This window comes from Poecilia reticulata, chromosome 17 (assembly GCF_904066995.2).
Source record: "Poecilia reticulata chromosome 17, P_reticulata-male-v2, whole genome shotgun sequence".
Classification (NCBI taxonomy): Eukaryota; Metazoa; Chordata; class Actinopteri; order Cyprinodontiformes; family Poeciliidae; genus Poecilia; species Poecilia reticulata.
This window is the reverse complement of record NC_088846.1, coordinates 29,784,226-29,800,460: the sequence shown is the minus strand read 5'-3', so window position 1 is coordinate 29,800,460 and position 16,235 is coordinate 29,784,226. Positions and strand designations below refer to the sequence as shown.

The window sequence follows — 16,235 nt, the reverse complement described above, 5'->3', positions numbered from 1 at the left end:
CGGACTGGAGACCTGCAGGTTGTTTCTGGTCCCAGAAGAACTCAGATCTGGATCGGAACCAGAACCACCTGCACTCTGACAAACACGAGAATCGGCCAGTTTCTTCCGAAACTTCCGCGTTTGGAAATACGTCACAACCGTGTTGCCGTAGTGACGCACGCTAACCCGGAAGTGAATGAGGCACGCCGTGGCGCGTGCTGGAAGAGTTGGTTCTGGTCAGGATCGGTGAGATCGAACCGCCATGGAACAGGTTCCGAACGTCCCTGGTCAGTTTGATGACGCAGAGGAGGACAGGTGAGCAACGAGCAGAACCGTTTGGGTCTCTCAGCAGGTTCCGGTTCTTTTCTTCCGTCGGATCAGAACCTCATTCCGGTTTGTTCGGTCTGGAGACGGTTCCGTGGTGTAAGAGGTTCTGGTGTCCAAACGGGTCGAACCACGGAGCAGAGGAGCCAACAACGAACAGCCTACATCGGTACCGAACCTGAGCAGAGTGGACCTCGGTTCCGCCCAGAGGCCTCGCTGCTCCTGCGGGTTTATTTCCACTGGCTAAATACTGGGAACATTAATCTGCTGCTACATGGAGGATAAATACAGCAGCGACGTTTCATCGGGTGGGAGTGGGCCCTGATGTTGCTAGGATACAGACACCCAATGCATGTGTGGAAATACCTGGTGATTTTAATCACCATGCCAACCAGCTTGTCGGCTGCTTCACCTGGGAAAACAAGGTTTTAATTAGTTTTATGCTAATGTCAAAGATGCAAACGTGGACTGGATCGGACCGTGGACTGGATCGGACCGTGGACTGGATCGGACCGTGGACTGGATCGGACCGTGGACTGGATCGGACCGTGGACTGGACTGGTTCCTCTCTGTTCTGGACCTCCAGTGACGAGACGACCGGTTGGGAAATGACCACAGGGAGCAGAAGAGGCTGACATGAAGCTCTGGACGGCAGCAGAGATGCTTCCTGAATGACCCACCTGGATCAGCAGGGACCTGGAGGAACCTGGAGGAGGAACCTGGAGGAGGAACCTGGAGGACTGGAGGAACCTGGAGGACAGGAGGAACCTGGAGGACAAAAGGAGGATCAGATGGATGGAAGCCTGGAAGGAGCAAAAGAGACATTCAGACAGGATCATCATCTTCCTCTGACCCTCAGCTTCCTGTCCAACCTCTGATCTAACTTCCTCCTCAGTCGTGGATCTGCTGCTCCGTTTGCCTCCTGATCTGGTTCTGGACCTGAAGAGGCAGCTGGAGAGACGGAACCAGAACCAGGTCCAGATGCTCAGTAACGGACCACAGGTAGAGACTGGAGGACTGAGCGTCCAACCAGGTGGCCAGTAACAGGTAGAGACTGGAGGACTGAACGTCCAACCAGGTGGCCAGTAACAGGTAGAGACTGGAGGACTGAGCGTCCAACCTGGTGGTCAGTAACAGGTAGAGACTGGAGGACTGAGCGTCCAACCAGGTGGTCAGTAACAGGTGGAGACTGGAGGACTGAGCGTCCAACCAGGTGGTCAGTAACAGGTAGAGACTGGAGGACTGAACGTCCAACCAGGTGGTCAGTAACAGGTAGAGACTGGAGGACTGAACGTCCAACCAGGTGGTCAGTAACAGGTAGAGACTGGAGGACTGAGCGTCCAACCAGGTGGTCAGTAACAAACTACAGGTAGAGACTCTGCAGTTGGTGGTTCATCAGAGACCAGAGGCTGACCTGGTGGACCGCTTTGGGTCACGGAGGGAACAGTCAAATCATCTGAAATGGGAACAAAACACAGGAGATGCTTGTTGGTTTCAGGAGGAACAGGGTCAAAGGTCAAACCCTATTTCCATCATGGGAGAAGAAGTGGAGGAGATGAGGAATATAAAACCTGGATGTTCATCTGGACAAGAGGAAGGAAGAGAGAGAGAGAGAGAGAGAAAGAGAGAGAGAGAGAGAGAGAGAGAGAGAGGATCCTTCAGGGTTTGGATCTGCTGTCAGTCTGTTGGAGAGAGAACTAGAACCATCAGAACCATCAGAACCACCAGAACCATCAGAACCACCAGAACCACCAGAACCATCAGAACCATCAGAACCAGGAGCTAAAGAGGCTCAACAGCCTGACTAAGAAGGCTGGTTCTGTTCTGGTTCTGTTCTGGTTCTGTTCTGGTTCTGGTTCTGACTGTGGAACCTCTGGAGATGATTATACAAACAATGATTCTTCATAAAATCAAGAAGATTATGGCCAACCCTGTGCATCTTCAGTCAGAGGCTTCTTCAGACTCGCTGTAACACAGACTGCTACAGGAGATGTTTCCTGCCAACAGCATCTTCAATGACTGAAGAATCTAAATTAATGATTTACAGCATTGGTCCCCAAAGTGGGTCCTGATTGGTCCCCAAAGTGGGTCCTGATTGGTCCCCAAAGTGGGTCCTGATTGGTCCCCAAAGTGGGTCCTGGAGGCCCGGCATGTTCTGGTAGCCACAGCCTCTCAGCAGGCGGCTCCACCAGCAGCATCAGAACCTGACGGGCCTCTGATGACCTTCACCTGATCCAGGTGCGTTAAACCAGAGACTAAAACATGCTGAGCCTCCAGGACCCACTTTGGGGACCAATCAGGACCCACTTTGGGCCCCACTGACTTACATCAGAACCATTAGAATCGTCGGAACCAGTGATGGTCACAGATGGTACATGTGGGCCGGACTGACAGAATTTCTGTTACTTAAAAATGTTTTCAGGTTTCTGACTTGTCTAGCCAATCAGGGCTCTCCTTTGTCTACCTGCTGCTCTCTGATTGGCTGTTTCTGTCTCTAATGTTGTTCATGTAGCAGTCAGTCAGGGCGTGTCATTAGTGACATCACGGCCCAGCTGACGTCAGAGTGGCTGGAGGATGAAGATGGTGAGGATGAAGATGAGGAGTGGGAGTGGGAGTGGACTTCTCCAGCTGATTGGACCAAAAGAATCAACCAGACCGGCACCAGCTGTCAGGTCAGACTCTGCTTGCTGTTGCCATAGTTACAGTTTTCTCTGTGTGGAGGGTTACCATGGTTACCAGCTTAGGTTTCCTTTGATCAGGAAGGTTCTAATGGGCCCGGTTTAAGATTCTGAAGGTGTTTGTGTTCCTCCTCAGGCCAACCGGCAGAACCCGTCCAGCAAGACGGCGTCATCAACTCCAACCGACAAGGTTCTGAGGAAATATGAGCAGAAGATCAACCTCGGTACCACTCAGCACCACAGAACCCGCTTGGTTCCATTACACCGCCTTCATCATCACAGTGAACCAGTTACCAGAACCGGATCAGTAGGAGGGTTCTGCTGGGGAACCCAGACGTTCTCTCCTTCATGGGTCACGAGCACTGGCTGAGATATGCTAGCTGCTAGTGGAGCCGCTAGCTGCTAGTGGAGCTGCTAGCGGAGCTGCTAACTGCTAGTGGAGCTGCTAGTGGAGCTGCTAGCGGAGCTGCCAGCTGCTAGCAGAGCTGCCAGATGCTAGCAGAGCTGCTAGCTGCTAGTGGAGCTGCTAGTGGAGCTGTTAGCTGCTAGTGGAGCTGCTAGCTGCTAGTGGAGCTGCCAGATGCTAGTGGAGCCGCCAGCTGCTAGCAGAGCTGCTAGTGGAGCTGTTAGCTGCTAGTGGAGCTGTTAGCTGCTAGTGGAGCTGCTAGCTGCTAGTGAAGCTGCCAGATGCTAGTGGAGCTGCTAGCGGAGCCGCTAGCTGCTAGTGGAGCTGCTAGCGGAGCTGCTAACTGCTAGTGGAGCTGCTAGTGGAGCCGCAAGCTGCTAGTGGAGCTGCCAGATGCTAGTGGAGCTGCTAGTGGAGCTGCCAGCTGCTAGCAGAGCTGCCAGATGCTAGCAGAGCTGTTAGCTGCTAGTGGAGCTGTTAGCTGCTAGTGGAGCTGCTAGCTGCTAGTGGAGCTGCCAGATGCTAGTGGAGCCGCCAGCTGCTAGCAGAGCTGCTAGTGGAGCTGTTAGCTGCTAGTGGAGCTGTTAGCTGCTAGTGGAGCTGCTAGCTGCTAGTGAAGCTGCCAGATGCTAGTGGAGCTGCTAGTGGAGCTGCTAGCTGCTAGTTAAGCCGCTAGTGTATAGTGTAGCCACTAGCTGCTAATGTAGTGTACATGTGTCACCTGCCTGGTGGCTCCGCCCCCACAGGTGCCTGCTGTACCTGAGCTGCTGTGTTTTTCCTGCAGACCAGCTGAACTTGGAGGACAGTGTGACCAACAAGGTGACGGCCATGCAGAGGCAGAAGGAGGCCGGAACGTACGTCTGTCCTCACCTGCTCACCTGGTGGTCATGTGACTCCTCTCTAACCTTGTGATTGGTTCCCTTCACAGGTACAGAGTGAAGGACAAATCAGACCGAGCCACCGTAGAGCAGGTCAGGATTGTTGATGGGCTGACAGGAAGTGACCCTGTACCGGCTGACAGGAAGTGACCCGTTGCGTTCCTCTGCAGGTGTTGGACCCTCGGACTCGGATGATTCTGTTCAAGATGCTGAGTCGGGGAATCATCAGCGAGATCAACGGCTGCATCAGCACCGGGAAGGAGGTCAGGTGACCTGGGTTCCGGAGCCGAGCGGCTCGGACCAGTTCGGGGCGGGCGGGTTGGGGGGTTGGTTGCCGTGGTAACCAGTGGGTTCCTGCGGTCGCTCAGGCCAACGTTTACCACGCCAGCACGGCGGCTGGAGAGAGCAGAGCCATCAAGATCTACAAGACGTCCATCCTGCAGTTCAAGGACCGGGACAAGTACGTTAGCGGAGAGTTCAGGTCAGTCCGCTTCCTGTGCCTTTCAAAATAAGAGCAGCCTCTCTGGATCTGAGCCCACGTTGGCTCCGGTTCTGTTCTGCAGGTTCCGCCACGGCTACTGTAAAGGGAACCCCAGGAAGATGGTCAGAACCTGGGCTGAGAAAGAGATGAGGAACCTGATCAGGTCAGAACCTCAGCCCGACACGTAGAACCCGGTAGAACCCGTCAGAACCCGTCAGAACCGGTTCTTGTGTTCCAGGTTGCAGGCGGCCGGCGTTCCCAGTCCAGAACCGATTCTGCTCCGGAGTCACGTTCTGCTAATGGGTTTCATCGGGAAAGACAACAAGTAAGAATCGGAGCCGGTTCCAACCCGGTGTGCGGCCAGCCAAATGCTGACGAAGGTTCTGGTTCTGTTTGGGTCAGGCCGGCTCCTCTGCTGAAGCACGCGGTTCTGAGCGGGTCCAAGGCCCGGCAGCTGTACCTGCAGGTGATCCGGGACATGCAGCGGATGTTCCAGCGGGCCCGGCTCGTCCACGCCGACCTCAGCGAGTTTAACATGCTGTGAGTGGAACCGACCCGATCCATCTGGTTCCAGTCGGGCTCCTCTGACCCAGTTCTGATCCGGTTGCAGGTACCACGGCGGAGACGCTTACATCATCGACGTGTCGCAGGCGGTGGAGCACGACCATCCGCACGCCCTGGACTTTCTACGCAAGGACTGCAGCAACGTCAACGGTGGGCCCGGTTCCGGTTCTGATCTGCAGGTCGGCCCGGTTTTGACCCGTAGTGGTTCTGACCTGTCTGTGGTTCCCAGAGTTCTTTGCGCGGCGCGGTGTGGCGGCCATGACGGTGCGGGAGCTGTTTGACTTCATCACCGACCCGGCTGTCTCCAGCAGCAATATAGAGGCATACCTGGACAAGGTGAGAAGTACCCGGCGGTACCTCTGGACCCGTCCGGAACCGGAACCTGTTCCGATTCCGGACGGGTCTGGGACACGCCCCCTGACACCCGGCTGTCTGTGATTGGCGGAGCAGGCCATGGCGACAGCGGCCCAGCGGACGGCAGAGCAGCGATCGGACCGGGACCGGGTCGATGAGGAGGTAATGGCTGCAAGGCCCCGCCCTCCTCTCTCCGATTGGCTCCCCGAGTTCACTGAGGCTCCTCCCCCCACAGGTGTTTAAGCAGGCCTACATCCCGCGCACGCTGACCCAGGTGAGAGGCTACGAGCGCCACGTGGAGCTGATGAGGTCCGAGGAGGCGGCAGCCATTAGCGGTCACCATGACGACGTAAGAGCAGCAGCGCCCCCGTCTTCTTCTGTGGTTTTTAACTGAATCGATGATGATGATGAAGGCCCCCTGTTCTCCTCAGGTTCTGTACCAGACGCTGACGGGCCTGAAGAAGGACCTCTCTGGAGTTCAGACGGTTTGTACCGGTTCTGGGTCCGGTTCTGGTTCCGGTCCCGGTTCCTGCTAACGTTCTGTTCCGCTGCTAGATTCCGGCGCTGCTGGACGAGGACCAGCCTTCATCAGAGGAGGAAGAGGAGACTGAGGAAGAGGAGGAAGAGGAGGACCAAGAGGGTAGTCCGATGGATAAGAAGGTGCTCAGTCCGTGGAACCGGAACCGGAACCACAACTGGAACCAGAACCTCCTGATTTTAACTGCGTGTTGTTCCAGGAGAGGAAGAGGATGGTGAAGGAGGCCCAGAGGGAGAGGAGGAAGAGCAAAGTCCCCAAACACATGAAGAAGAGGAAGGAGAAGGTGGCCAAGATGAAGAAGGGCCGGTGACCCGCCGAAGAACCGACCCGGTTCTGACTGGGAAGCAGAGGCTCTGTGGTTCTGTTCTGATTAAAGCTTTGATCTCAAACCAAACTCCTGTCAGAATTTCTTGACCCGATCCAAATGTGGATACAACTGTGGGCAGTGCTGCTAATGAAGCTAAGCTAGTTAGCTTAGCCTCTGATGACAGATAAATGGTACGTTTCTCTGCCATTTGCACATTTAGCAGCAAGTATACTAGGTTAATTGACAGCTCTAAGCCCCTCCCCTTGCCTCATTGTTTACATCCATCTGAAGTAAATCTTATGTCTGATCACAGTTTACCAAACATTTAAATCTGATTAGATCTGAACAGGCAATTTATAACAAGCATGACGTTTTCAAAAAAATTAGCATTCACTTCAAAAACACCTTCATTGCAATTACAATCCACATACATGCCACCATCATGCCACATACATGCCACCATCATGCCACATACATGCCACCTTCATGCCACATACATGCCACCATCATGCCACATACATGCCACCTTCATGCCACATACATGCCACCATCATGCCACCTTCTTGCCACCATCATGCCACCTTCATGCCACCTTTATGCCACATACATGCCACCATCATGACACCTTCATGCCACCTTCATGCCACATACATGCCACCATCATGCCACATACATGCCACCATCATGCCACATACATGACACCATCATGACACCTTCTTGCCACATTTATGCCACCATCATGCCACATACATGCCACCTTCATGCCACATACATGCCACCTTCATGCCACATACATGACACCTTCATGCCACATACATGACACCTTCATGCCACATACATGCCACCATCATGCCACATACATGCCACCATCATGCCACATACATGCCACCTTCATGCCACATACATGCCACCATCATGCCACATACATGCCACCTTCATGCCACATACATGCCACCATCATGCCACCTTCTTGCCACCATTATGCCACCTTCATGCCACCTTTATGCCACATACATGCCACATACATGCCACCATCATGACACCTTCTTGCCACCTTCATGCCACATACATGCCACCATCATGCCACATACATGCCACCATCATGCCACATACATGACACCATCATGACACCTTCTTGCCACATTTATGCCACCATCATGCCACATACATGCCACCTTCATGCCACATACATGCCACCTTCATGCCACATACATGACACCTTCATGCCACATACATGACACCTTCATGCCACATACATGCCACCATCATGCCACATACATGCCACCATCATGCCACATACATGCCACCTTCATGCCACATACATGCCACCATCATGCCACATACATGCCACCTTCATGCCACATACATGCCACCATCATGCCACCTTCTTGCCACCATTATGCCACCTTCATGCCACCTTTATGCCACATACATGCCACATACATGCCACCATCATGACACCTTCTTGCCACCTTCATGCCACATACATGCCACCATCATGCCACATACATGCCACCATCATGCCACATACATGACACCATCATGACACCTTCTTGCCACATTTATGCCACCATCATGCCACATACATGCCACCTTCATGCCACATACATGCCACCTTCATGCCACATACATGACACCTTCATGCCACATACATGACACCTTCATGCCACATACATGCCACCATCATGCCACATACATGACACCATCATGACACCTTCTTGCCACATTTATGCCACCATCATGCCACATACATGCCACCTTCATGCCACATACATGACACCTTCATGCCACATACATGACACCTTCATGCCACATACATGACACCTTCATGCCACATACATGCCACCATCATGCCACATACATGCCACCATCATGCCACCTTCATGCCACATACATAACACCTTCATGCCACATACATGCCACCTTCATGCCACATACATGACACCTTCATGCCACATACATGACACCTTCATGCCACATACATGACACCTTCATGCCACATTTATGCCACCATCATGCCACATACATGCCACCATCATGCCACATACATGCCACCATCATGCCACATTTATGCCACCATCATGCCACATACATGCCACATACATGCCACCATCATGCCACATACATGCCACCATCATGCCACATACATGCCACCATCATGCCACATACATGCCACCATCATACCACCTTCATGCCACATACATGCCACCATCATGCCACATTTATGCCACCATCATGCCACATACATGACACATACATGCCACCATTCCACATACATGCCACCATCATGCCACATACATGCCACCATCATGCCACCTTCATGCCACATACATGCCACCATCATGCCACATACATGCCACCATCATGCCACATACATGCCACCATCATGCCACCTTCATGCCACATACTTGCCACCATCATGCCACCTTCTTGCCACCATCTTGCCACATTTATGCCACCATCATGCCACCTTCTTGCCACCATCATGCCACATCATGACACCATCATGCCACATTTATGCCACCATCATGCCACCATCATGCCACCTTCTTGCCACCATCATGCCACATTTATGCCACCATCATGCCACATTTATGCCACCTTCTTGCCACCATCATGCCACATTTATGCCAAAATCATGCCACCTTCTTGCCACCATCATGCCACCTTCTTGCCACCATCATGCCACATTTATGCCACCATCATGCCACCTTCTTGCCACCTTTATGCCACCATCATGCCACCTTCATGCCACCATCATGCCACCTTCATGCCACCATCATGCCACCTTCTTGCCACCATCATGCCACATTTATGCCACCATCATGCCACATTTATGCCACCATCATGCCACCATCATGCCACCTTCATGCCACCTTCTTGCCACCATCATGCCACCTTCTTGCCACCATCATGCCACATTTATGCCACCATCATGCCACCTTCTTGCCACCATCATGCCACCTTCTTGCCACCTTCTTGCCACCATCATGCCACATTTATGCCACCATCATGCCACCTTCATGCCACCTTCTTGCCACCATCATGCCACCATCATGCCACCTTCTTGCCACCATCATGCCACCTTCTTGCCACCATCATGCCACCATCATGCCACCTTCATGCCACCTTCTTGCCACCATCATGCCACCTTCTTGCCACCATCATGCCACATTTATGCCACCTTCATGCCACCTTCTTGCCACCATCATGCCACCTTCTTGCCACCATCATGCCACCTTTATGCCACCTTCATGCCACCTTCTTGCCACCATCATGCCACCTTCTTGCCACCATCATGCCACATTTATGCCACCATCATGCCACATTTATGCCACCATCATGCCACCTTCTTGCCACCATCATGACACCTTCATGCCACCTTTATGCCACCATCATGCCACCTTCATGCCACCTTCTTGCCACCATCATGCCACCTTCTTGCCACCATCATGACACCTTCATGCCACATTTATGCCACCTTCATGCCACCTTCTTGCCACCATCATGCCACCTTCTTGCCACCATCATGCCACCTTTATGCCACCATCATGCCACCTTCTTGCCACCATCATGCCACCTTCTTGCCACCATCATGCCACATTTATGCCAAAATCATGCCACCTTGCCACCATCATGCCACCTTCCTGCCACCATCATGCCACATTTATGCCACCATCATGCCACCTTCTTGCCACATTTATGCCACCATCATGCCACCTTCATGCCACCATCATGCCACCATCATGCCACCTTCTTGCCACCATCATGCCACATTTATGCCACCATCATGCCACATTTATGCCACCATCATGCCACCATCATGCCACCTTCATGCCACCTTCATGCCACCATCATGCCACCATCATGCCACCCTCATGCCACCTTCTTGCCACCATCATGCCACCTTCTTGCCACCATCATGCCACATTTATGCCACCATCATGCCACCTTCTTGCCACCATCATGCCACATTTATGCCACCATCATGCCACATTTATGCCACCATCATGCCACCATCATGCCACCTTCATGCCACCATCACGCCACCATCATGCCACCTTCTTGCCACCATCATGCCACATTTATGCCACCATCATGCCACCTTCTTGCCACATTTATGCCACCATCATGCCACCATCATGCCACATTTATGCCACCATTATGCCACCTTCTTGCCACATTTATGCCACCATCATGCCACCATCATGCCACATTTATGCCACCATTATGCCACCTTCTTGCCACATTTATGCCACCATCATGCCACCATCATGCCACCTTCATGCCACCTTCTTGCCACCATCATGCCACATTTATGCCACCATCATGCCACCTTCATGCCACCTTCTTGCCACCATCATGCCACCTTCTTGCCACCATCATGCCACATTTATGCCACCATTATGCCACCTTCTTGCCACATTTATGCCACCATCATGCCACCATCATGCCACCTTCATGCCACCTTCTTGCCACCATCATGCCACATTTATGCCACCATCATGCCACCATCATGCCACATTTATGCCACCATTATGCCACCTTCTTGCCACATTTATGCCACCATCATGCCACCATCATGCCACCTTCTTGCCACCATCATGCCACCTTCTTGCCACCATCATGCCACCTTCTTGCCACCATCATGCCACATTTATGCCACCTTCATGCCACCTTCTTGCCACCATCATGCCACCTTCTTGCCACCATCATGCCACCTTTATGCCACCATCATGCCACCTTCATGCCACCTTCTTGCCACCATCATGCCACCTTCTTGCCACCATCATGCCACATTTATGCCACCATCATGCCACTTTATGCCACCATCCCTCTGCCACCATCATGCCCTTCACCTTTATGCCACCATCATGCCACCTTCATGCCACCTTCTTGCCACCATCATGCCACCTTCTTGCCACCATCATGCCACCTTCTTGCCACCATCATGCCACATTTATGCCACCATCATGCCACCTTCATGCCACCTTCTTGCCACCATCATGCCACCTTTATGCCACCATCATGCCACCTTCATGCCACCATCATGCCACCTTCTTGCCACCTTCATGCCACCTTCTTGCCACCATCATGCCACCTTCTTGCCACCATCATGCCACCTTTATGCCACCATCATGCCACCTTCATGCCACCTTCTTGCCACCATCATGCCACCTTCTTGCCACCATCATGCCACATTTATGCCACCATCATGCCACCTTCATGCCACCATCATGCCACATTTATGCCACCATCATGCCACCTTTATGCCACCATCATGCCACCTTCTTGCCACCATCATGCCACCTTCTTGCCACCATCATGCCACCTTCATGCCACCTTCTTGCCACCATCATGCCACATTTATGCCACCATCATGCCACCTTCATGCCACCTTCTTGCCACCATCATGCCACCTTCTTGCCACCATCATGCCACATTTATGCCACCATCATGCCACCTTCATGCCACCATCATGCCACCTTCATGCCACCATCATGCCACCTTTATGCCACCATCATGCCACCTTCTTGCCACCATCATGCCACCTTCTTGCCACATTTATGCCACCTTCATGCCACCTTCTTGCCACCATCATGCCACCTTCTTGCCACCATCATGCCACATTTATGCCACCATCATGCCACCATCATGCCACCTTCTTGCCACCATCATGCCACCTTCTTGCCACCTTCATGCCACCATCATGCCACCTTCTTGCCACCCTCCTACCACCTTCCTGCCACATCATGCCACTTTGCCACCATCATGCCACCTTCTGCCACATTATGCCACCTTCATGCCACCATCATGCCCCCACCATGCCACCTTCTTGCCACCATCATGCCACATTTATGCCACCATCATGCCACCATCATGCCACCTTCTTGCCACCATCATGCCACATTTATGCCACCATCATGCCACCTTCATGCCACCTTCATGCCACCTCATGCCACCTTCTTGCCACCATCATGCCACATTCATGCCACCATCATGCCACCTTCTTGCCACCATCATGCCACTTCTTGCCACCATCATGCCACATTTATGCCACCATCATGCCACCATCATGCCACCTTCATGCCACCTTCTTGCCACCATCATGCCACCATCATGCCACCATCATGCCACCTTCTTGCCACCATCATGCCACCTTCTTGCCACCATCATGCCACATTTATGCCACCATCATGCCACCTTCTTGCCACCATCATGCCACCTTCTTGCCACCATCATGCCACATTTATGCCACCATCATGCCACCTTCATGCCACCTTGCCACCATCATGCCACATTTGCCACCATCATGCCACCTTCTTGCCACCATCATGCCACCTTCTTGCCACCTTCATGCCACCTTCTTGCCACATTCATGCCACCTTCTTGCCACATACATGCCACCATCATGCCACATTTATGCCACCATCATGCCACATTTATGCCACCATCATGCCACCTTCTTGCCACCTTCTTGCCACCATCATGCCACCTTCATGCCACCTTCTTGCCACCATCATGCCACCTTCATGCCACCTTCTTGCCACCATCATGCCACCTTCTTGCCACCATCATGCCACCTTCTTGCCACCATCATGCCACCTTCTTGCCACCATCATGACACCTTGCCACCTTCTTGCCACCTTCATGCCACCTTCTTGCCACCATCATGCCACCTTCTTGCCACCATCATGCCACCTTCTTGCCACCTTCATGCCACCTTCATGCCACCTTCTTGCCACCATCATGCCACCTTCTTGCCACCATCATGCCACCTTCTTGCCACCTTCCTGCCACCTTCATGCCACCTTCTTGCCACCTCATGCCACCTCTTGCCACCATCATGCCACCTTCTTGCCACCATCATGCCACCTTCTTGCCACCATCATGCCACCTTCTTGCCACCATCATGCCACCTTCTTGCCACCATCATGCCACCTTCTTGCCACCATCATGCCACCTTCTTGCCACCTTCATGCCACCTTCTTGCCACCATCATGCCACCTTCTTGCCACCATCATGCCACCTTCTTGCCACCATCATGACACCTTGCCACCTTCTTGCCACCATCATGCCACCTTCTTGCCACCATCATGCCACCTTCTTGCCACCTTCATGCCACCTTCATGCCACCATCATGCCACCTTCTTGCCACCTTCATGCCACCTTCTTGCCACCATCATGCCACCTTCTTGCCACCATCATGCCACCTTCTTGCCACCATCATGACACCTTGCCACCTTCTTGCCACCATCATGCCACCTTCTTGCCACCATCATGCCACCTTCATGCCACCTTCATGCCACCATCATGCCACCTTCTTGCCACCATCATGCCACCTTCATGCCACCTTCATGCCACCATCATGCCACCTTCTTGCCACCATCATGCCACCATCATGCCACCTTCATGCCACCATCATGCCACCTTCATGCCACCTTCTTGCCACCATCATGCCACCTTCTTGCCACCATCATGCCACCTTCTTGCCACCATCATGACACCTTGCCACCTTCTTGCCACCATCATGCCACCTTCTTGCCACCATCATGCCACCTTCTTGCCACCATCATGACACCTTGCCACCTTCTTGCCACCATCATGCCACCTTCTTGCCACCATCATGCCACCTTCTTGCCACCATCATGACACCTTGCCACCTTCTTGCCACCTTCATGCCACCTTCTTGCCACCATCATGCCACCTTCTTGCCACCATCATGCCACCTTCTTGCCACCATCATGCCACCTTCTTGCCAACTTCATGCCACCTTCATGCCACCTTTTGCCACCATCATGCCACCTTCTTGCCACCTTCATGCCACCATCATGCCACCTTCTTGCCACCTTCATGCCACCTTCTTGCCACCATCATGCCACCTTCTTGCCACCATCATGCCACCTTCTTGCCACCATCATGACACCTTGCCACCTTCTTGCCACCATCATGCCACCTTCTTGCCACCATCATGCCACCTTCATGCCACCTTCATGCCACCTTCTTGCCACCATCATGCCACCTTCATGCCACCTTCTTGCCACCATCATGCCACCTTCTTGCCACCATCATGACACCTTGCCACCTTCTTGCCACCATCATGCCACCTTCATGCCACCATCATGCCACCTTCATGCCACCTTCATGCCACCATCATGCCACCATCATGCCACCTTCATGCCACCTTCTTGCCACCATCATGCCACCTTCATGCCACCTTCATGCCACCATCATGCCACCTTCTTGCCACCATCATGCCACCATCATGCCACCTTCATGCCACCATCATGCCACCTTCATGCCACCTTCTTGCCACCATCATGCCACCTTCTTGCCACCATCATGCCACCTTCTTGCCACCATCATGACACCTTGCCACCTTCTTGCCACCATCATGCCACCTTCTTGCCACCATCATGCCACCTTCTTGCCACCATCATGACACCTTGCCACCTTCTTGCCACCATCATGCCACCTTCTTGCCACCATCATGCCACCTTCTTGCCACCATCATGACACCTTGCCACCTTCTTGCCACCTTCATGCCACCTTCTTGCCACCATCATGCCACCTTCTTGCCACCATCATGCCACCTTCTTGCCACCATCATGCCACCTTCTTGCCACCTTCATGCCACCTTCATGCCACCTTCTTGCCACCATCATGCCACCTTCTTGCCACCTTCATGCCACCATCATGCCACCTTCATGCCACCATCATGCCACCTTCTTGCCACCTTCATGCCACCTTCTTGCCACCATCATGCCACCTTCTTGCCACCATCATGCCACCTTCTTGCCACCATCATGCCACCTTCTTGCCACCATCATGCCACCTTCATGCCACCATCATGCCACCTTCTTGCCACCTTCATGCCACCTTCTTGCCACCATCATGCCACCTTCTTGCCACCATCATGCCACCTTCTTGCCACCATCATGCCACCTTCTTGCCACCATCATGCCACCTTCTTGCCACCATCATGCCACCATCATGCCACATTTATGCCACCATCATGCCACATTTATGCCACCATCATGCCACCATCATGCCACCTTCTTGCCACCATCATGCCACCTTCTTGCCACCATCATGCCACCTTCTTGCCACCATCATGCCACCTTCATGCCACCTTCTTGCCACCATCATGCCACCTTCTTGCCACCATCATGCCACCATCATGCCACCTTCTTGCCACCATCATGCCACCATCATGACACCTTCTTGCCACCATCATGCCACCTTCTTGCCACCATCATGCCACCTTCTTGCCACCTTCATGCCACCTTCATGCCACCTTCTTGCCACCTTCATGCCACCTTCTTGCCACCATCATGCCACCTTCTTGCCACATTTATGCCACCATCGTGCCACCTTCTTGCCACCATCATGCCACCTTCTTGCCACCATCATGCCACCTTCTTGCCACCATCATGCCACCTTCTTGCCACCATCATGCCACCTTCTTGCCACCATCATGCCACCTTCTTGCCACATTTATGCCACCATCATGCCACCTTCTTGCCACCATCATGCCACCATCATGCCACCATCATGCCACCTTCTTGCCACCTTCATGCCACCTTCTTGCCACCATCATGCCACCTTCATGCCACCATCATGCCACCTTTATGCCACCATCATGCCACCTTCTTGCCACCATCATGCCACCTTCATGCCACCATCATGCCACCTTCTTGCCACCATCATGCTACCATCATGCCA

General features: G+C 53.0%; 1 protein-coding gene and 1 long non-coding RNA gene across 2 annotated transcripts; one reads left to right on the top strand and one right to left on the bottom strand.

The window, feature by feature from the left end:
• The first annotated feature begins 154 nt into the window (after window positions 1-154).
• riok1 (RIO kinase 1 (yeast)) lies at window positions 155-6,596 on the top strand. Its single transcript, XM_008403175.3, has 17 exons — window positions 155-294; window positions 2,816-2,975; window positions 3,118-3,205; window positions 4,172-4,241; window positions 4,316-4,358; window positions 4,436-4,528; window positions 4,634-4,746; window positions 4,829-4,909; window positions 4,985-5,071; window positions 5,149-5,286; window positions 5,357-5,460; window positions 5,540-5,646; window positions 5,761-5,826; window positions 5,900-6,013; window positions 6,096-6,149; window positions 6,220-6,324; window positions 6,402-6,596. Exons 1-17 carry the CDS (start codon window positions 242-244, stop codon window positions 6,510-6,512), a joined length of 1,587 nt encoding a protein of 528 aa, XP_008401397.2. The 5' UTR covers window positions 155-241; the 3' UTR covers window positions 6,513-6,596.
• LOC145548029 (uncharacterized) lies at window positions 625-1,127 on the bottom strand. The gene is made up of 3 exons (XR_014084323.1): window positions 1,054-1,127; window positions 783-1,009; window positions 625-715 (listed from the first exon to the last, which is right to left on the bottom strand). It is a non-coding gene; the product is annotated as an uncharacterized LOC145548029 (long non-coding RNA).
• Window positions 6,597-16,235: the final 9,639 nt, after the last annotated feature.